The following is a 23,739-nucleotide window of genomic DNA, read 5'->3' on the forward strand; positions in this document are numbered from 1 at the left end:
TGTTAACCTGTGAGTATTTCAAATGAATAATTTAACACACAATTTCATTAAAATAAACCATATTCACCTTCCGGATTTAATTTCCAAACTATTCAATGTTTAAAAGAGTGAAATGTTTTCAGTTCAAATTTTCACAGCTTAAATATACAATCATGTTGAATTTCAGCCCACCCAAAATGCAATGTATTAAAATGCAAGCACTGCATGATATATATTAGTGCAATTCAACATGCTTTTCTGACTCAAAACTGGAAACAGTAGTGTACATGTTAAAAACGTTGCATACTGTAGGTTATTTCAGTACATCAAATGCATACAAAGACCTTATTTCTTGCTTTCTAGCTTTCTAGTTTTTCTAGCTTGCGTCCTTTGGAGTGAGACAGGTCAAGTGTTCATTTTCTCAAATCTCAACATATCGGCGACGTCTCCAGTCGCTTTAACTTGTTCTAAATTGATTTAGATGAAACACTCCACATAATTGCCACCTCCTAATTCCTCACAAGTGGCATAAAGTCGATGCAGCCGGCGGAGAGAGACGCGGTGTGTCTAAGTAATTGCTGACATTTACAGGTTTGCAGATGACAGAGCAGCCCAGTGGGCCTGTGAATCAAAGAAGAGCGTTACGAGAGGAAGTGAGCGCATACGTCTGCTTGCTTTAACTTTATAACACGCACGGTGATAAAGTTATTGGCTTTGACTGTCAGATCCATTACATAGGTGATTATTATGTTTCTATTGGGCAATAATAATAGGGCTTTCCACACTATGAGCCAGATTTACTAACAGCTTGACCTAGCGCAACCCCTCTTTTGGCGTTAAAAAACTCATTATTGAAATGATCCGGCAGCGTCTGTGTTCTTTAATGTGAGCATTGTCAGTAAATCATCTGCATAACTTTCACTCCCATCAGCAGTTTTATGGGATTTCGCTCTCACGCTTATTCGCCCTGTTTAGTAAATCTGCCCCTGTGTTTATCTTTACAGTGAGCAATGAAGCCTGAATTGTGATGGCAAAATGTATATGAGCGATTCTTCAGTTCAAGGCACTTTTGACACCTTGAAAAATCATAATTCTTCAAATGATGTTTCATCTGCGTTAAAGCCTTTATCACATGACCTGGAATAAAGATCTGATCGTGGCTTTGATGAGCTTTCAAGAATAATGTGGCATCATATATGACATGATGACATTCCTCATGTTTTGGAAGAAAAGTTATAGTAGGGATGCTTTGAACTTTCAAACACAGGAAAACAGTTAAAGTTAAAAAAGTGTTTCTAACTATACTTCTCTAAATGGTTTTGAAATGACACCTAAAAAAAAGCTGCTGACAGATTTCGTGATTTTTCACGTCACGAAAAAGCTCCATTGTCGCTTCTCATTTTCATCATAACCAAATATAAACTTCTTTGAAAAAACATATTTTTAAATGTGAATTAATAAAATGAATGGAAAGCACATGGATTGCACATGGCTTTTAAAAGCATTTAGGAAAAAGTATAAAAAATAAAGACAAAGATAAAAGATTTTGGCAAATTATTATTAAAAAATTATTTAAAAAAAGGATTTTTCTGCAAAAAAAAATTATAATAATAATTTGAATGGACTGAAGAATCACCCATACACAGTGTGGAATCATAAACCAATCATAAACTGCCTCAGTGCTTAGCTCATAAATTATTCATGCACTCTGTATAGCTGCAGAAAGTAAAACTGTTGAGCGTCTGAAGTAAACTCCTAAATCAATAATATTAAACTCAAAACTATGCAAATAAGAGTACAAGCCAGGGTTTACAAATGTACAGCGTGAAATCTTGTTGACTACTACCATTAATTATATCCCAGGGTAAAGTATGAACAGTGTGAAAAACACTGAACAAAAATCCCAGGGATAAGAAGAGTGAAAAGCCAAATTAATATTTGTGGTCTTCCCACAGGAAGACGTTTGTGTCTCCATGAAGCTTGACTATGCTGCGTTGCGAACGCCTCCACAGATTCTTGATGTTGAGCTTTTCAGAAGATGTTCTGCAATCAAAGAAAGCACATTCACTGGTTTATTTCTGTGGGTGTTTGTAATGAATTGATTTCCTGAAATGACACCTCATGATCAGGTTTTAAGCCAGAAACATACGCAACGCAACGCAAAATACATACAGCTGTAATAAGCATTTTTGTGCTACTTTAGCGCTAACCTCAAATCAAACACTGAACAGAAATAAAACACTACAGTAGTTAGGATTTGTTGACTAATATTCTGAAAAGAAGGTAACAAATTATACAATTTTGAATAAATGTAAAAAATGCATAAACATTTGATGCATTAATTTGAGTGTGTAGATGTGGTATTAACAATTAGTAACAATTAGTTGATATATATATAAAAAATATATATATTAAAGGGATAGTTCACCCCAAAATAACAATTCTGTCATCATTTACTCAAGAATGTGTAACCAAACAGCTGATTGGCCCCAATGACTTCATACTATATCTTTTTTCCATACTATGGAAGTCAATGGGGTCTGTTAAATGTTTGGTTACCCATATTCTTCAAAATCTATCTATTTTTAATGTTCAGCAGAAGTAAGAAACTCATACAGGTTTGGAACAACTTGAGGGTGAATACATAATGAATTTTCATTTTTGAGCGAACTATCCCTTTAAGAGTAAAGTACTGATTGCTTTTTAATGTCTTTGAGCCTAAATTCAATCCGTTCATCATATAAAGCGATCGTGTCTCTTCAGAAAATTTGAACTAAACCGTTCAATACATATGGATTAGTTTTTACGATCTCTTTATGAACTTTTTGAAGCTTTAAAGTGGTAGTTGCGTAGCTGTCAATGGAGGGACAGAAATTCAGATTTCATCAAAAAGATCTTCATTTGTGTTCTGAAGATGAACGAAAGTATTATGTGTTTGGAATGACATGAGGGTGAGTAATTAATGACAGAATTTTCATATTTGGGTGAACTATCCCTTTAAGATCAAACTGTTGCTCCATCATGACAGTTTTTGACCTGAAAAACTGGCCATGGAAGAAAGCATTTATACTAGTGTCCGCAATAGCGCCCCGTGTGGCAACACTGAGAATGCGATGCGTACACTGCGCTGGGAACTGCATTCTGAATACTCTAAATATCAGAACTCAACAATGTGCTTGAGTCTGCATAAGTGTCTGCGTTCATGTACTTCTGTAAAGCATGTTTTTGGCCTTTTGTAATGTGCTACAGCAGTTTCATAAGAGACCCAGAGGACTCTCTTTTTTCCTCCCTGTTTACAGTATGACTTTCATCATTATGCTGACTTCACAAATGGGCTCTCAAGGACATGCATTATGTATAAGGTCTAGCTGCATGAACGGCTGCATTTGGCATCTCACGTCAGATGTCAAGCAGATGTCTTGAACAGAAAGCATGGTCCATACACTCATCTACAGATAAACCTAACTGTCTCCCAAAGGCCATCGCTCAACTGAAGGCAGTTACTTTAGAGGAAAATGGTGCTCAAAGCAAATTAATTCAAGTGAAAGATCTCACTCTCTTCATTTATATTCTTTGTGGATGTAACATTAAACTATGAATATAAAACTCCATTAACACATTCTAGCTCTACAACACAATCTCCGAAAACACATCTAAATCTACACACTGCACACTTTAGATAAAAAGACTCAAATGTACCATAAAGTTCGGGAAACTTTGGAACCCTCGTAAGACCTTGAGATAAAGCAAAAGTTATGAACGTCTTCGTATTTATCTTTAGACATGAGAATCAGCAATGAGGGAGTAAATATTTCAGGAACTACTCGACTAGTACAAAGTAAATGTTTTAACATTAGACATATATGAGTAATGGTAAAACAATCAGCAGTTAGACTTAACGGTTACTTCAAACCATGCAAACAAATCTAAGATGACTTCTACAGGAAACTACTCTACAGGCCCTAAAAACACGAGGTGTTTTGACGCGTTACCCTCCATGACTGTAATCCATGCCACTACCATTGACGTCACTGTAGAGAAAGCACAGCGATAATTGGATATAGACTTCTCTGAGAGGTATATGATACAGAAATTACAAATGATAGGAAAAAAGAGGAAACACATAACTTTTATCCCTATAAAGTCTGCTGCATCATATTCAATACTCATTTTTATAAGGCCTCTAAATGACCAACATGATGAAAATTTTACTAAAATCATGCTAAAATGTTAGCATCAAATATGACCCATCAGGCTTTTGAGAAATGTTTATTTGTTCATCTCTCAATCATTTCATTCCATTGTATTATAAATCGATCATAAAACGAAGCATTTTGTATCTTATTAAGACATATCGTAGGCAGATATAGAGTGACGACTTGATATGTATATGCATTTTATTGAAGTAGTCTGTTATACGGCAAATCTCATTGATTTACAAGCTATCGAAATACAGTATTGAGTTTTTCCATATAAATATCAGCAACTGGACCAAACTGCATATTTTTTTTACTCATTGAATAAAACTGAGGTGTTTTTTGAGGTGTATGAGCTCCATATTCCCACTATATCATACTAAATGAGGCATAAAAACCTGATGCATCAAATATGAAACTCAACAAAAACAATTTTTTTGTTGTTGTCTACACTAAGGTTCAATAAACTGTTCCATTAAAAAAAAAGGACTATTCTGACTATTTCATGTCAGATTTTACAGGGTTAAAAACATTAAATCAAATATTCAGACTGTTATTTTTGTAACCCTTCTCCTCTATTCTGGCATATAACACCAGCTTCATTCCTGGTGGATAATAATCAGATTTGTTGAATTTTATTCTGAAATGCATCAGACTACAGAAGTAAAATGGGTTGTGAACTGTATTTGACTTGAACTTGAACACTATCTACCTCAGTAGCTTACTCATGTAAACTGACACTAAACCTGTCTGGAACAGATAAAGTGGATTTAAGAGTTTTGGAACACTGACTCTCGGTGATGTCACATTGCTGTGAGAGCGAGGAGCCATCCATCACAATCTCAGACGGTTTTAGGTTGAGAAATTCTGCCCTTGTGTGAGTCTTTCCTTGACAGTTTCCTGTCAGCTTTTTTAGGCTAATCTTATGCACTACAGACCATAGAAAAGCACACGTTTTTTGCATGTCAGCTTGTTACAGTGGAAAAGTATTTAGTATATATTTTGCTTGTAAAGTTTCTTTACAATACATGCTGTTTGCTCTGATGTAAATGACAATTTTTTTTATATTTTTTTTTAGCTAGGCTTAAGTGTTCAAAAACTTTTTGGAGCCACTGTATATTAAGCCTTAATATTAAGTTTCTCTTTAAGTATAATTAAAACACAAACAAATGCTCTGTTCCTAAAGGTAGCGCACTGTCTATTTAGGCAGTATTTTGAAGCATCAGAGGGATCATGCTGGCTTCCAAGATAACTTTTGGCCAAATTTAAGGCATTATTGCATATATCCCTTGGGGTGAAGGCAATAAATAATAGGCAATTAATCCAATCTGGTGGACAAAGCAGAAAAAATACTTATTGATAATCAATTAATAAGTTGATAAATATACATATATATATATATATATACTGTATATGTATACAATGCGTAAAATATAAATAACAATACTACTTTTTACTTAATATTTGGATTTGTATTCCTAGAGTATTGTGTGAGTTTAGCACTGCTGAAATGAAACCATGCAAGTACCCATGTAATATCTTCTGTACCTTCTCCTGCGTTGTAAGCCAGTATGGCTCTGGTTCTCATCTGCTTGCCCTCGGCGGTTTTGCTGGAGCAGGTCTGGGAGCAGGTGGACCATTCAGTCCAGAGACTGAGAGCACAGTCTTTAGGGCAGGGAACCATACAGGGCACAGGTGCAGGGTAGACCGCATCCGCACACATCTCCTTCTCCACCTCTGAACCTGAAGCACAACACATGGTGTCAACAACATGTTTCAAATTCATTAAGCACAATTCTTCTAGTGCCTTACATGTAAGCTAAAGTTGACCTTTGCACATTAACGGGTAAAAAATGTTTTAAATATAATAGCTGTTACTGTATTGTAGCTTTTAGCATGGCTGCAATCTTGCATTGCAAAATCATTATCCAGAAATATTATTATGATATTAAATTGGCTTCATGAACATTAGCTTGATTGTTTTTTACTGTGTATGCTGCAAAGCTGACTCGATTCTGATTAAAACTGAGGCCAAAATGTTAAATTTGAGCTGATGAAAATATTTTCATCAAGCCTATTTTTAAGGCTTTTTACATTTCTTGACATAGTGACATTACGTGCATAACAATTAGGTACATTTCCCCCCATGATTCGTAATACTGTAATGCAATTAAATCTGATAACTGTAATAATAAAAAATAAAAAGAATAAATAAAATTATTTATTCATACATCAAAGTAGTATTTGTTGTATTGCCTTTAATTCAAGCTTATTAAAATACCAAATATTAATTAAAAAATGTAAACCTTAATTAGATTAATACAAATATATTCAATATTAAAATAAAAATATTACTTCATATAATACAGTATATAATAATATTGTCACATAATACACTAGAAAAAAAGAAAATAATAAAAAACGCCATTGAGAATAAAGGGAGCAACAAAAAACACATCCAGATGCATTATGGTAATGAAAATGTGGACGTTAAATGTACTTAACTGTCATGAAAATAAATGTCACAAGGCAAAATATGCTAATGGACCTAAAATTAGGCAACATTTTCTTTATGCAAAACATGATTCACCCAGGCAAGCTTTTAATGCATTTCAAAACAATCTGTTGTCCTATTTTGAAACCGTGCCATCCTAAAAACAGTAGAAAGCAATCATACAGATGGTTCTGAGGGACAGGCAAAAACAAAACATGTGCAATTGTCAGCGTGTTCTTGTTTGGCAGCATTCATTACCACGCACAGGCTCTCTCAAGGGTTTTTATCATATCTTTTACTCTGAGCCAAATATGATGAGTATCAGCTTGGTTTTGGCTTTAGCACAGTGACATGCTGGGGAGAAAAAAAAAAACTCTCTCTGCTTGAGCACTGAACCACAAACACCCAATAAATATTTCTATCAAAAGCAGGGACAGTCCAAGTTTCGCTTGTAGCAGACAGCGATACAATATTTACATCGATCTGTGTCAGAACCGTGGCCATGAAGCAATATTGTGCGTGTCACTCTCCGGCTGTCAGAGTGAAGCAGATGCCAAGTCTGCCTGTTAAAAAAAACAACAACTAGCAGATCAATTTTAATCAGTGCATGATGGAATCAATCTGCCACAGCGTGCGGCTACAGCGAGGCAGGTTATGGCGAGACGGGGGCTTTTGATTGCTCACGCGGCAGATGCTAGAGAACATTATTGCACGCTATTATTATTTCATAGACGTCATATCACATGGCCACACAGCAGATTCTGAATGACAGTGGTCACGTGACAGTCGGATTTCTTGAAAACAACAGATGTTTCCTTATAGAGTCAGTGATGGTTTATCTTTTTCAAACTCTCCAGCATTTGCTCAATAAACATACTGAGCCTTAAAGGGATGATTCACCCAAAAAATGTTGTCATCCCGGACTCACCCTCATGCTTTTCCAAACCTGTATGAGTTTTTTTCTTCTGTTGAACACAAACAAAGATATTTTGAAGAATGTTGGTAACCAAACAGTTGACGGTAGCCGTCATACTATGGAAATACTGTGGAAATCAACGGCTACCGTCAACTGTCTGGTTACCAACATTCTTCAAAATATCTTCGTTTGTGTTCAACAGAAGAAAGAAACTCACACAACAACATGAGGGTGAGAAAATTATGACAGAATTTTCATTTTTTGGGGAACTACCCCTTTAATGTGGTAGAATTGCAAAACTTTCCATGACATTCCATCAGCAATAACTGGAAGCGTCCACTGTTATTAAATGACCTTGCTTCCCTCCCTCATGTCCCCCTGAGATGAGAGATTTCTGTATTGTGTGTCTGGAAAAAACCTCAGATGACGCAAAAAAACGTTGTTTTGCGTTGGAGGCTTTTTTGTCCAGAGACAAGAGACTACAGCCAGTAGGAGGATCTCGTTCCGCACGTTTTCAACCCGCCCATAGGGGGATCTCACGATAAAATGCCGTCTTTTCAGTTTTGAGTCAACTAGTAGCCTAGTTGTATAATTTCTTCCGATACTGCCCTCTGTAACCGGTAGGCGTGGCTTGGGAGTGGCCTCGTATGACTGTGAAGCAAGTGCATTCTGGGAGTTGTTGTCTTTCATCCACATGAGCCAAAAATACATTTTCTGGCTTTTCTCAGTCTAGAAGGCACCAACTACATAAATGACCCAATTTAAATACACATTCATCTTTCCAGCGGTGAAATATCCCTTTAACTTCAAACATCCATTATGGTCCTCAGATATTTTTTAGCAAAGAAACAAAGGATTTGCAAACCACCCGGTTGCTATGAGCACTTTAGAGGAAGAATTAATGGATTAGCCAAATTTTGCCAGGTTGGAAACTTTCAAATGAGTATTTGAAAGAGACTGAATATGTTGAGTTATGTCTATTTTTTTGATATCCATCTATTTCAGATAAATCTGCTCAAAATGGTACATAAAAGCAAAACCAAGCTGTAACTGATCATTTTACATATCGGTCGGACAGTTCTGGACCACAAAACCTGCTAAAATGATTTGTTAAGACAATTTTAGACATGAAAACTGACCATCAAACATCACTCATGACCGTTTTCCCAGGTAATTTGCACTGTAGTTAAAATCAACAGCAATAACGCTTTCAACATTATGAGAACATGGAGTATTTAGCAAAACTAACAAGTTGTTTTAGACTAAAGATACAGGGGTGACAGCTTGTCAGACTTGTCAGAAGCCTGTCAGAACACTGTGACTCTGTGCCAATCAAAACATTGCTCTGTTTGATTTAGCATTCTGGCACAGCAACACTAGCACAACCAATGGAGTGAATCCATCCGTTTACCCGAGCAATGGCAGACAACAGGAGTTCCCAGGAAGGGAATAAAAAGTCTTTATTTCATCTGGGGTCTCTATTGTGATGAAGAAATTACACACTTCACCTTTAACTTCCTGCTGTCAGGTGGACAACTAGTAAGTGATATGACTGATTTAAAATTTCACTAATCTTACAAAGTAGCATTTTTTTATTTATTTTTTAAAAAGTACACATAATTCACCAATTCAGACTCCTGAGATTGATTCAAACTGTTTCGCCAATCAGTTCAACCAATCCATTAAAAAGAAGCACACCAATCAAATCAGACAGCACACTGTGGATTTCATTACATCAGATAAATTACCAAACCAAGTGCTAGATCTTTTCTCAATGCAAATAAGGCTCCAAAAGTGGCTTTTCTAATTATACCAAGCTGATTTTTAGTGGTCAGTTTCTCTATATAAACTATCGTTCAAAAGTTAAGGTCAGTACGACATCTCTGTCTTGTTCTGGAAAGAAATCAATACTTTCCTTGAGCAAGGATGCATACATTTAAAAATCAAGTAAAGACATTTCTAATGTTATACAAATGTCTATTTCAGATTTATCAGATACAAATGTATCCACAAAAATATAAAGCAGCTCAACTGTTTTCAACATTGAAAACAATACGAAACATTACTTGAGCAGCAAATCAGCATATTAGAATGATTTCTGAAGGATCATGTGAAGATTGGAGCAATGCTTTACAACTATAGAACAAAAAGAGTTAAATAAACTTATCACTTCATCTAAAACAACAACATGTTTATTAGATCCTATACCAACTAAACTACTGAAGGAAGTGTTACCTGTAGTGGAAGAGCCTCTCCTCAATATTATTAACTCGTCTTTATCTTTAGGTCATGTTCCAAGAACATTTAAACTGGCAGTGATAAAACCTCTCATTAAGAAACCACAATTAGACCCGCATAATCTAGCAAATTATAGACCCATTTCAAATCTACCTTTTATGTCTAAAATACTAGAAAAAGTTGTGTCCACTCAACTGGGCTCTTTCTTGCAAGAAAATGATATCTATGAAAAGTTTCAGTCAGGATTCAGGCCGCATCATAGCACTGAAACTGCGCTCGTTAAAATCACAAATGATTTACTCTTAGCTTCTGACCAAAGCTGCATCTCAATACTAGTTTTACTTGATCTAAGTGCTGCGTTCGATACTATAGATCACACAATACTCTTAGATCGACTACAAAATTATACTGGTGTTCAAGGACAAGCATTAAGCTGGTTTAGATCATACTTATCAGACCGCTACCATTTTGTCTATTTAAATGGAGAAAAATCGATCATAACTCCAGTAAACTATGGAGTGCCGCAGGGATCTGTGTTAGGCCCTCTATTATTCTCAATATATATGCTGCCACTTGGAAATATTATAAGGAAACATGGAATTAGTTTCCATTGTTATGCTGATGACACTCAAATATATATTTCATCACGGCCGGATGAAAACGCTAAATTATCCAAATTGACAGAGTGTGTTAAAGATATAAAAGATTGGATGACGCGTAATTTTCTATTATTAAATCCAGACAAGACAGAGGTAATACTTATCGGTTCAAAAAACCGCCCACAGAACCTCTCACAATACAACTTTGACATCGTAGGATGTCCTGTTACTTTATCCTCTACAGTAAAAGACCTGGGTGTTATACTCGATTGTAACCTGTCTTTTGAAAATCATATTTCGTATGTTACAAAAACAGCCTTTTTCCACCTTAGAAACATTGCTAAGCTACGTAACATGCTATCAGTTTCTGATGCAGAAAAGTTAGTTCATGCATTCATGACCTCGAGACTAGATTACTGTAATGCTTTATTAGCCGGTTGTCCTGCATCCTCAATAAACAAGCTACAGTTAGTCCAAAATGCAGCCGCTAGAGTTCTTACTAGATCAAGAAAATATGATCATATAACACCGATTTTATCATCACTACATTGGTTACCTATAAAGTTCCGTATTAATTACAGGGTATTGCTACTGACTTATAAAGCCCTAAACGGCTTAGCTCCAGTCTATTTAACGGATCTTCTATCACCCTATAATCCATCGCGCTCTTTAAGATCAATAAATTCAAGGCTTTTGGTCATACCTAGGATATCCAGATCCACCAAAGGAGGGAGAGCATTTTCACATTTGGCTCCAAAACTCTGGAATAGCCTTCCTGATACTGTTCGTTGCTCGGACTCACTCTCCCAGTTTAAAACTAGATTAAAGACGCATCTTTTCAGCCAGGCATTCATATAATATTGTTAATCTCACAGTTTCAAACTACAATCCGGCCTCTAGTTCATAAATGCCAGAGGAGAACTGGCCCCCGACTGAGCCTGGGTTCTCCCAAGGTTTTTTTTTTTCTCCATTAGGTCACCTGATGGAGTTTTAGGACACCATTAGGCCGCTTGATGGAGTTTTTTTCGGTTCCTTGCCACTGTTGCCTTTGGCTTGCTCAGTTGGGGATATTTTGGGGATATTTAATTTTATTCTATCAATCAATAAATTCCACTAGAAACAAACTTTGTTGTATTATTTTATTTTAATACTGTGAAGCTGCTTTGATACAATCTGTATTGTGAAAAGCGCTATACAAATATACTTGATTTGATTTGATTTGATTTGATGCTGAAAATCTTACCTACTCCAAACCTTTCTAAATATTGTTGCAGGAAACACTGATAAGAGGACCTCCTCAACATGCTGTTGTTGAAGAGAATGACAATTTATGAGTGAGTGCAAGTCTTTAGCCGGTCAAATATACAAGTGCCTCTTCCAGCTATCTGAGATTGTCTTTATTGAGCAGCTGAGCTGGAGGAGGACACGATCACCATTAGCATCATGTTCACACTCCTCCGCTCTCTGCAGCTTTAACCCTGTAAATAGCTCCAGCTGAGAAGGGAAATGTTCCGGACATGCCAGCTGAGAGACTAAATAAATATGCCCATCTTCAGGATATAGCTTGAATTCCCAGAGGCTAATTACCGGATTCAAAATCAATCCTACTTTTGATTTCCGACACAGAAGCCGTCTGAACACAAGTGGGAATCTACTGGCGGTATAATCACCTGGCAAGCTTCATGCAAGAGATTATTTTAGCTTTTTTGCAATAAGAGTGTGCTCCTGTTGCAGTTTTCTAGAAGAGATAAATTAAATTTGCTGTTAATTTAGGCAATCCTAGATGATTTTTTCTTCAGTAGAAATGTGAAAAAGATTTTTAGCTGAAACCGTAGTACTTGACGATAATGCAAGTCAATGGCAAGTCAATTATTTGACAGTATGCTCGCGCTCGAGACTGCCATAAACGTGGTCAGGAACGTTTACTGTTGCTGTGGATTACAGGTAATAATGTTGTAAATAATGTTCAGTTCTTCTGAAGATAAAAATACACCTACATCTTGGATGGCCTGATGCCAAATTTTCATGTTTTTTTTTTTAAATGTTTCACTACCCCTTCAAGCTCTATTCATATGCATCTAGTTATACTGTAGGTTTCACAGTTTCATAGAGAAATGTGATTAATACGTGACTGTACTGAGTCTGAACTGAACATGTTTCATGATGCATGCACTAATCGTTCTTAAAAGCCGAGCTGGTTCACAGAATCAAACTGAACCGAACTTTAGTTCCAGGTTGATGACAGAAGATGTAGCACTCATGCTCATTGCGCAGCACCAAACGAGCCAGCAAAAGCATGTCTAAACGGGTTATTGAACCAAAAAAAGAGGAATTAATAGGATTACCTCAGCAAAGAACCGGCTCATTAGGTTCTTTCTGAGTCAGACATGACCGAAAAGCTGACTTTCGACTCTGCCTGTATTTGATTCGTTCATTTCGAACCGGTTCTTTGGTTCAATAACCCATCTGGACATGCTTATTGGCTCATTCTGTGCTGCACAATGACCGTGTGTGTCTTGCGTCATCACCCCGGAACTAAAGTTCGATTCAGTTCAATTGCGTGAACCACCTCGACTGGTTACCGGCTTAAAAGAATGATTTGTTCAAGAATCGAACACCACTACAGAGATCCCAATCCCGTCTGAATCAACACAGATTCAGATATCCAACACAGATTTACACAGATATCATGTGTTAATAATTGTAATTCATATGTGTTTAATACCTTCGCTGTTGATGCAGCGGACCTGTGGAATCTGAGTTCCCTCTCCGCAGTCCATCTCTTCTTCAGGGATACACTCCTCTAGCTTGATCACCTGCCAGGTAAAACAGCTGGGATCATCGCACGGGATGGCCTCCACCAGGTGAGGACAGCTCCCCTCACCACCCGTGGGGTCATTAGTGATTGTGCGTCGTCTGAACTTGAAACCTGCAAATAAACGTTATGTAAATGGTCTATTAATCTCCTCCATCCCTAGTGGCATTTAGCCACACTTTAAAATGTCATTGAATTAGCACAAAATATCAAACTAATATTAGATATTTTCCCAAATTTACTTGAACCAACTCATCCTAAGGTGATTTTTGGTGGATGTGTGATCTTTTTAGGGTGGTTCTCACAAAACTCTCAAGAACATATCCAATTCACATTTCAATCCATATGTAAAAGGAAAATAAATTCTATTTTTCATAAAGTAAGTCAAACCTCTTTTTCTACATTGACATTTTTTTTTATCACAATTAAAGACCCTCCACATTCTCATTACCATAAAGCAATACAAAATCAGTAGGTATTGTTCACTACAGAAATACAAAAAAAAGAGAGAATATATTAAATCAAAGTATTTTCATCGTGATTTAATCAGTTCTACTGCCTTTAACGCTGATTTCAATAATATTGTTAGATATAGAAGAATAGAAGAATAGAACAATAGAAGAAAGCAGCATTGAAAATAGACACGTTTGTTAAATTTAGACTTTAAAATAAAAATATAATATTAAAAACAGGCCATAAAATGGGGCATAATTTTCTTTTTCTTTTTTTCTTTTGTTTTATTGGTTTTGGGTGATCTGGACATGTTCTTTTTTGAGATTTACCTTTATTTATAGAGGCAAAGTTCAGTAAATTCCAACTTTAATAGCCATGGGTCTCTGTGCTTTTTGTTTTTCAGCCAAAGTGGCGTTCATCTAGGTTACACTTTATTTCAATGTCCACTTTAGACATTCTAATAACTATAAGTAACTTTGCTACTACATGTCAACTAACTCTCATTAGAGTATTAGCAGACTGTTAGGTTAAGGTTAAGTGTTAGGGTTCGGGTTAGTAGAATAAGTTAACATGTAGTTGCAAGTTACTTCCAGTCAGCAGAATGTCTGTTTGGGGATCGTCAAAATAAGGTCTTTACAGATATTAAACAGTCAACTAATACTCTAATGAGAGTTACTTGACATGTAGTTGCAAAGTTACTTATAGTTAGTAGAATGTTTAAATTGGACCATTAAAATAAAGTGTTACCTTCATCTAATATGTTTTTTGTGAGATTCACATGTTAGCTCTAGTACTGAGGTCTACCTTTTGTGGTTATACTCAAGTTTATCTGTGTGCTTCGGGTATGTACTGTTCTAATTTAAATTTTAAGACTTTTTTTTTGTTGCATAATTGCTGCAGATATGCTGCAATGCAGCATCCTCGACCAATAATATAAGATAATGGTGAAATCAAAAGGAAATATTGTATTCTGGTTCCCAGTCAGTCGCTATTCAGCAAAAACACAAGCTGCAAAATAGCTCAGTAAAATATTGTCTCACATTGAACATTAAAATTTTTGTTTTTCAGCGAATATATTTTTGTTTCAGCCATGTTTACCTTTCTTCACAACCCGTTCCTCGCAATTCTCAAAGGTGCAGAGCCCCCAGGCGCCCCACGGGGACAGTTCACACTCCACAGGGCACGGGATGTGACACAGTTGCGTTGTACTTGGAGACGTTCCCTTGCAGAGCAGAACGTCTACGGGTTGTGATGCTATAATGCATATAAACACACATTAAAACACTGCAATAAGACTCTCACATGGAGACGACACATGGCGTACAATTAGGTTTATGTAACTGCAGGAAACAGCAAATGGCAACATTTAACACGCTCCAGAGAATCTCCATTCCCAGTTGCATCACAGCAAAGGAAAAACAAGAGAAAACCAGAATCTCCACAGATTTTAGCATAATTTGAATGCACATGATTTTTGTTTATTAAATATTTTAACTAATTTGATATTTCCTCTTATAAACCATCCTAAAAATAAATAATGATAAAATGAAATAAATAAAATAATTCTGGGGGAAAAATAATAATAAAATGAATAAGACAGGCAAAACAATTTTGAGATTTTGGGCTATTTAGTTTTTCATAACGTGTTTTGACGTTGACTAGTGGAAAGAAAACATCCAAAATAGACTTAAGCGTTTATTTTATTGCACTTCATCTATTTGCATGTATAGATTGCATTTATAATACATATCTTCAGATGCCGTTTTCTCAAAATGAGTTTCATATGCAAACATAACACTTGTAATACAATGTAAGCAATCCATCATTGAAATATGGTGATATCTATTAGTTAATTTTTGGATGGATGGATGGATGGATGGATGGATGGATGGATGGATGGGAATAGTCCTCAAATGAATGTAGACAATGAACAAACTACGTAAATCCTGTCTGGACTCAATATGCGTGAAACTATAAAATCCAAACTCAAAACATAAACAAGAGTGATACATTAATGTTTTAACACAGGATTTTCCTGTCGGCTTGATGGGTGACAGGTGACATGACTGCTGCGTTTGCATCAAAGCGAAGGTAAACTCTTCTTGTGGAGCTCTCTCACACTGATATGTGGTGAGTTCTGCTCTCTAGAGACTTCCAAAACAGAAATGTGCACAGATTGTGAACTAAATAGTACAAGAAGATTGACTGCGCCACAGACCTTCAAAAAAAATTGATTGAACTCGAAACCGAGCATGGGGAATAACAGTAGCCTACTCCATTCAACTGTTCTAGTGCCGCATGTTCCCGAAATTAACGGAGAGACAGATTTCAGTGTAATGCACCATCATCTGAGTTAGCATAACACTGCACAGGTTGTCCTTGTTTACGTGCCAGATGGGCTAGACCTTCTGTGCAGACTTTCTGTCTAATCCAAATTTGCGGTCTTGTGCCGGCTTTGACAAACCCAGGTGGACAGGCTTAGCTTCAAGCATGAGAATGATTTGGTATTCGGTCACTGTTTGAAAATAGACGAAAAACCTAAGGTGGCCTTGCTATTTCTTGCTATACACTAACATATAAAAGTTTGGGTTTGGTATAATATTATTGAAATATCAATAAAATGGACATCTTTTGTAACAATACAAATAGCTTTATTTTCACTGTTGTCCTTGCTGAATAAAAAAATCTTATTGAACCCAAATTATTGATCTGGCTTTGCCCCATGTTATAAAGCCCATGAAATCAAATGTAGAATGGTCTAGTTTAAAAGGCCCAATTGCTTTTTTTGAGGAAGAGCGTACAGTAAGAAGCTGTAAGAAATACAGTCATCGCCAATCAATCTCTGTCACTTGTCTGGTGCCCAGAGGAGAGCGTTGACTAAAACACAGAGTGTTGCATCAGTATCTAAGCTTGTAATGAGCTCTCTATGGACATAAACACTAACGAAAATACAGAAAGTAAACAGACTACGCAAACAAAATATGTAAACATGCTTCAGGCAAAGAGATTTGATCAAACAAAGACCATTATTTCAGATACAGAAAGGAAATGGAAAAAAAGAGTAAAAGTAAAATATATTAAAAAATAATAATAATTCAAACTAAATGTCCATGTACTTCATCTGTGGCATGCTTTTGATAATCACAATCAATCAATTTGACCAAGTGTTGGTTATACTTTCAAAACAACTTTGGTACACCTAGATTCAGTTGAAAAATACCCAAAATATTTCTTTAAAGGTGTTAAAAATCTTACCTGAGATCTCAAAGCTGATAGACAGGAGAGGAGGGACACTAGGCGTCTGGCCATTTGAAGACTGACCTTCTACAAAACACACAAACACCAACTCTAGCGAACTACTGCTAATAAGCATCATTCAAGGGACAAATACTGTCACTATGAGCTCTATACTGTGACTATTTACATAATATTACAGCTTTAAAGGGATAATGCAAGGCATAAGCTGGTTAACTTTAACTATCCGTAGCTGTGACGTCAAATGCCGCAGACAAGGGTAAATATAAGCCCATTCAACCTTTTAAGGGCCCTCAAAAAACAAATACAATAAAATGATATACATTCAATGACAATGCACAGCCACTTTTGAAATGTCATCAAAAATATATACTTTTTAGCAGGATAAAGGCATGGTTATGATCAGGGGATGCATTAAAAATAAAGATTTTCTGTCATTCGGATGGACTAGGTTGTAAAATTTCCATCATGCTATACTCTTATCTGTCAGTAAAATATTAAAAACTCTTGTTTCTCCCCTTAAATGATCACTCACACCTCTCTGTCGATTTCCACTTTTTATTTTCTCGATTTTCTTCATGAAATGCAATAGACCAGACAACTTACTTTTATATCTGTCAGAACAACAGAAAGCATTGTGAATTATCTGTCAATGTTTTTACAATTTGGTGTTTTATGCCATTTACCAGCAGTACCAAACTGTCCATGCCAAACTTCTTGGTTTGTAATACCATAAATGTGTCACATTTAGTTCCCTTATAAAACAGCTATTTTTTTCATAGTAGACTCCAAATACAGCTCTGTCCAATCGAATGTCAAGGCAGTTTATTCAGAGTACTAAGGCATCGCCTCCATTGACTTTCATTCAGACAGTAATGTGATAATGTGAAGAATAAGCTGGTTAGCAAAAATCAAGCTTCTTCGATGGATTTTTGTAGCATCTAGCAAAGAATTCTCTTCTCATCAAGAGCTATTTTCTGCATTATATGGAACTCAAGAATTCTCTTATGACATTATATTAAAACTTAAAGAATCTCCTAAAGCATCATGAAATTATTATCTAATGGAATCAAATGGAACTTATTAAGAATCTCTTATGAAGATTATAAAGATTCACTTATGGCATCGCATGCAACAACGATTCTCTTCAACGAGCATCATATGGATCTTATAAAGATTCTCCTATGGAATCAGTTGGAAGTTATAGAGATTCACTTACGGCATCATATGCAACTTACAAAGATTCTCTTATGGAATAAAATGGAACTTATAAAGATTCAGTAATGACATCATATATGAAACTTACAGTGTCAAAATTCTGTTATAGAATCAAATGGAACTTATAAAGTTTCACTTATGGCATCATATGAATCTTAGAAATATTCTCTTATGATTTCAAGTGGAACTTATAAAGACTCTAATATGGAATCAAATGGAACTTTCTGTAAAGCTGCTTTGAAACGATGTGTATTGTGAAAATGTGAATCGAATTGAACTAAAATATTTACAATATTTAACTAAATATTCTCTTATGGCATCAATATGAAACTTTTAAGGGTTCCTTTATAAAATCAAATTATAAGAAAAGTTATCATATGTCACTCTTGATTTTAAGACGGTGAGGACACCTGTGGGAAATAACATTCTGTTCGAGCTACAAGTGCAATGTTGTATTCTTAGAAGAAAATGTAAATGAGCATCACTTCCAGATAGATTTGATGAAGGTTTCATCACATCAAAGAATCTTGAAGCTGACAACATCCTCCCAGGGCGAGAACATCACGACTCCATCAGTTGACTAACGCTCCAGCACATTTTCCCTTTAACTTTCTGCAGCGTCTGCGTTCATGTATCTGCTGTCAGCGGCGCAGATTACCCCCCAGTGAAGCCAGACATCTCCTGCACCACGCTGATAAGGACACAGATTTCCCAGCATACGCAGCTCCACCAGTGGCCTGTTTTAATAGCGGTTCTTTAACCAGAGCTTTTCATGCAGTCAGCGCTCATCCGCTCTAATGTGCGGGGACATGTGCGTTACGATAAGTTTCAATGTGCTCACCATACAGTTCTGAGCCTCAAAAGAGCGAGCAGGAGGGAGAGAGATAAAAAAAAAAAGAAGGTATTTTTATGAAGATGGGTGGGCCACTAATCAAGTGAAGGTTGTGTGTGTGTGTGTGTGTGTGTAGAGCATGCAAAGAAATGCTGATGCAATATATACAGCAGAGTAAGAGATTTACACACATACATGCATGTGGGTGACGGGCAGAGAAGGTAGAGAAAGAGAAAGAACATAAGGGAGAGATCCATGTATTCTAGTATTTACATTGTTCTTAGTGGTATAAACAACTTATAACATTGTGATGTAAATCACAAAATATCATGTTATTATAGTAATTTTACTAGTGACTTATTTTTTGAGGACTCTTAAAAGGAAGGAAGAAAGGAAGGAAGGGAGGAAGGAAGGAAGGGAGGAAGGAAGGAAGGAAGGAAGGGAGGAAGGAAGGAAGGAAGGGAGGAAGGGAGGAAGGAAGGAAGGAAGGAAGGAAGGAAGGAAGGAAGGAAGGAAGGAAGGAAGGTTTTTTGCAACACTTTAGCAAAAGTGATATGAAACTTATAAATAGTCGCTTATGAAATCATATGAAACTTATAAAAATTCCCTTATGGAGTCAAATGGAACCTATAAAGATACTCTAATGGATTCATAAAAACTTTTTTTAAAATTGTATCTTTGTTTAATTGATGCCATGAACACATCTACAATATAATTATTATAGCTTTCCTGTAGCTCAAACAGTAGAGCGTTGGCGCTTGCAACGTCAAGGTCATGGGTTTGATTCCCAGGGAAAGCAAGAACTGATAAGAATGTAAATGTGTACCTTGAAATGCAATGTAAGTTGCTTTGGATAAAAGCGTCTGCCAAATGCATAAATGTAAAATAAATGTATCATTATAAAATAAATATGATTATTAATCACAGCTCAGGATAGTCAGTCTTCACGGTTTGGGACCGAACACATTCTCGTTGTGCCATCAACCAATCACTGATTTGTTCTGGCTCAAAAAGAAAAATTTGTATGTCTGTAAAAATATCATACTTCTGTAATTATACAAATAGTCTATAATAATAATTATTGTCAAATAGAAGCCTGTACCTTGTTTGCCTGTGTTGTTATTGATGTAGCTGAGCAGTTCTGCATTGGTCTGGATGCAGTACACTTCCCTGCTCTGCACACCTCCACCACACAGTCCAGTCTGATTCCCACGCCGCCGGTCCTGCTGGCTGAGCAGCGCGTCAACACGGCATTCACTCCATTCTGTGCTCCGCCACGCATAACTGAAATAACACCAAAAACATTAGACAGGCTATTATGTCTGTAAAAATATATATACACATTTGGGTTATGTGTCACTGTCATGTACTGTGGAAAGAGACATTATCTCCAAACAAATGGTTGAATTTAGGGCTGCACAATATATCGAAATTATCGAAATATCGCAAATGTATATATCGTGATATGCATATCTCAATGGCTTGCAATAACTGGGATCATGAACAAAAGACAAAGAGAAAATCACTCACTGCTCTTGGCTGAATAACTTTTGTAGCTTTAATAAGAATCAGTATATTTTTAATTCATACAGTGAAAACTAAGCAGTGTTTTATTTTTACATTTGATTATTCAGTTTCTGTTGTTAAATAAACCTAATGTAGGCTTTCCTGAAACCCTAAACCCCGTGGTTTACACTGATGTTAAAATAACACCTCTTATGTTTCAGTAAAACACTGCTGTTCACTTTCAGAAGTTTAGGGATGTTTTCTTGTCACAAAAAGAATGTGAAACAAGTATGCAGGTTATATAATTTTAAATATATTTTATTTAAGATAATTTGTTTATTTTACACACTTTAAGTATTATCGTATCGCATATCGAATATTGCATTATTTAATGAGTTAGCGCATATCGCATTTTTCTTCAATATCGTGCAGCCCTAGCTGAATGCTTGAAAAAATAAAATTAAATAAATAAATAAAGATAAATATCAGATGAAAAACTTTAATTAAACTGGAATAAAACTTGAATCCTTGGCCACTAACTTAAATAAGTTGAAGTTGAAGCACTAAATTAACTAAAATTAAAAGTGAATTAAAAATCAGGCTAAATAGACTTTTTAAAAACTAATAAAAATGACAAACTTGCATGACAAAATAACTAAGAGGTGAATTTAAAATATTAATAAACTTATTAATACATTTTCAAGTTTTGAATTTAAACTGAATTAGCCACACCCCAGAGGAAGTTAAATTGGAATGACAGGAAGGGGGGATTGACTGAATAGCAATTAAAAGAAATTCAACATTAATTCATAGAAAATACAGTTCTTCCACCCTGGTCCACAAAAGTCTCTGTATCGCTCTTACTGTCTATAAACCTGCAAACTTCCAGCCTGCTTCTTTACAAACACTTCTAGTAAAAAATTACTATCATATGAACTTAAATGAATTTTATTTGTCATTCCTTAAACTGATATTCAAAGAGCAATGCTGTATCCTGTTTGCCTGACACATAAAGTCAAATTCAGGAATTTAATTGCAATTTAAAGGCATTTTGATTGTCTCTGAAATCTCTGTAACCGGGATCTTTTATAATCTGAGAAGACTTCAGAACCTCCATTCGACCTCCATTTAATCCTATTGCTGTCCAGAAGAAAAACATTGAGATATTAAAGAGATGTCATTTGTGATTTCTCTTTCCTACTTTCGTAATAGTGTGAAACAGAATTGAGAAAACTCCATTATCTTTCCGAGCTGCCTATTCACAGTACGTGGGAGACTGTGAAAGTGCCGTGTGCCCTGTGACGACGTGCCAGTGTGTGCCATCTGTGAGAGAACCAGATTAGAGCAGCGTCACCGAGCTCTTAAGACCACTTCCATTTGTCAGTGCATCTCTCTTGGCTCGGGACCACAGAACGGCCCGATCCGTCTCACCACGTCTCCATATGCTCATGTGCTGACTCTTACTGGCAGAGCAGAGGTCAACCGTCTCCCGACAGGACCTCCTGCTCCACGCCGGCACATCTCCATGAAGAGCTGAACGCACGAGACGTGACTGCTGTTTTTAGTGCTCGTTTCATGTACATGCCCGTAGGAGAGGAAAATCCCATGTGCGATCTCTATAATATCTCAATTGCTTCTCCTTGACAGCAGAGATTAAACGGATTGCAAATTAGCTTAAAATAATATTTTTCAGTTACACGCTTCTCGGATTCGCCTACAGAGAAGACTATATTCCTCTAGAGAACCGTGCTCAGATTTTCCAAGATGCCAAAGTCAGAGATTTTAAAGGGGTCCTATTATACTTTTCCACTTTTTCAACTTTAGTTAGTGTGTAATGTTCCTGTTTGAGCATAAAAAAGATCTGCAAGGTTACAAAGCTCAAAGTCCACTCCAAAGGGAGACATTTTATTAAACAGAATCCACTTTTCAAGAACTACAATGAACGACTCGTTTGGACTACTACGCGTTCTTTCGGATCTTGTGAAGTCATAATTCGGACACTTCATTTTCGAAGTACTACGATACTTACAAGAAATGCACTAAAACGTTGTCAGGTTCATGTTCATCTGTTTCATATATGTTTATGGTTAAGTTAAAGTGGTATGTCATTTTCAAACACGATTTTATCGACACTCACCGGACATTTAAATTCAGAACTGCCACGATATGTATAACCAACGCAATAAAACGTTGTCAGATTCACATTTATCCGTTTCAGATAAAACTTTGAAAAAGCTAAAAAACTTTAAAAAGTATTGCAAAACGTGCAAGATGCAATGTAATATCATTTTGGAGAAATGTTGCCACAGGCATGTTTTGATAACATATCTCACTGCAAACGTGAGATAAACACATTTTTCTGAAGCGGCCAAGCCATTTTAGCTTGCTTCAACAAGTCTTTGAGCTCTTTCATCATGTATTTCACAGACTCGTATCAGAGCGCTCTGCATCACAAGTGCAATGCTGTACCAGGTGAGCTACTGAGTAAGTTTACCATGTTAGAAAAGCCATACATATGGAGCTGGTTATGTGATGCCAAAGTCAAAATGTATTAGTTTACAAATCATGCACTACGGTAAAAGTGTTTTGAGGTCATACTGTGTAAGGAACCGAACAAAAATAAGTCTTTATTTATCAATAATCTGTCCCTGTAATCATCATTTGTGTGAAAAAGAATACAAGATGTTGATGTTTTACTGCCACGTTCATTCCAGCTGTAAACTGCAGTGAATTGTATGGTGGGTTTTTGGAGTTTTCGCAAAAATGTAGGTAAAGCCATGATTTTTCAATGAGCCTATGTTGTTCATTTTATTGCTCAGTACTTTTACTGTACATCGATAATTGTCTCATACTCTGATTTCTCTGAAGGAGAAACATCTTGAAACTTCAATGACAGGCTTACTAGGAACCACATTAAATCTTTTGAGCTTTGAAATAGCAAATTCCTTTGGTTTGACACATAATGAGACATGACAAGATGACATCAATATGTTGCCGTATATCACATCATATCATCACTCCAATCACTTTCATTTTTCACAGACACAAAACCATCTAAATGAAAACCTTTGATCCCAAGCAGTGATAAGAGAGCACACTGATGCTGGATGTCATGTCTAAATAACGAAGTGTTATATCTGCAAATCAAAAGCACTCATTTACATTGACTGTTTGAAATCATGCATGCAGATATCACAGGCTCAACAATATGGATTTTTTTTCCTGCTGACCCTGTTGA

At 36.2% G+C, this 23,739-nt stretch overlaps 1 protein-coding gene across 1 annotated transcript in view; it reads right to left on the reverse strand.

Annotated features, from left to right (window-relative positions):
• The window catches only part of thsd7ab (thrombospondin, type I, domain containing 7Ab), a 121,653-nt gene that overhangs the window by 48,540 nt on the left and 49,374 nt on the right, over positions 1 to 23,739 (reverse strand). Inside the window, exons 4-8 of the mRNA XM_084088999.1 lie at positions 20,098 to 20,279; positions 16,946 to 17,014; positions 14,789 to 14,944; positions 13,148 to 13,351; positions 5,724 to 5,918 (exon numbers count right to left, since the gene is read on the reverse strand). Coding sequence (XP_083945125.1) covers positions 5,724 to 5,918; positions 13,148 to 13,351; positions 14,789 to 14,944; positions 16,946 to 17,014; positions 20,098 to 20,279 — 806 coding nt within the window. The remainder of the gene's footprint in view (positions 1 to 5,723; positions 5,919 to 13,147; positions 13,352 to 14,788; positions 14,945 to 16,945; positions 17,015 to 20,097; positions 20,280 to 23,739) is intronic.

This window comes from Abramis brama (assembly GCF_963993115.1).
Source record: "Abramis brama genome assembly, chromosome: 17".
Classification (NCBI taxonomy): Eukaryota; Metazoa; Chordata; class Actinopteri; order Cypriniformes; family Leuciscidae; genus Abramis; species Abramis brama.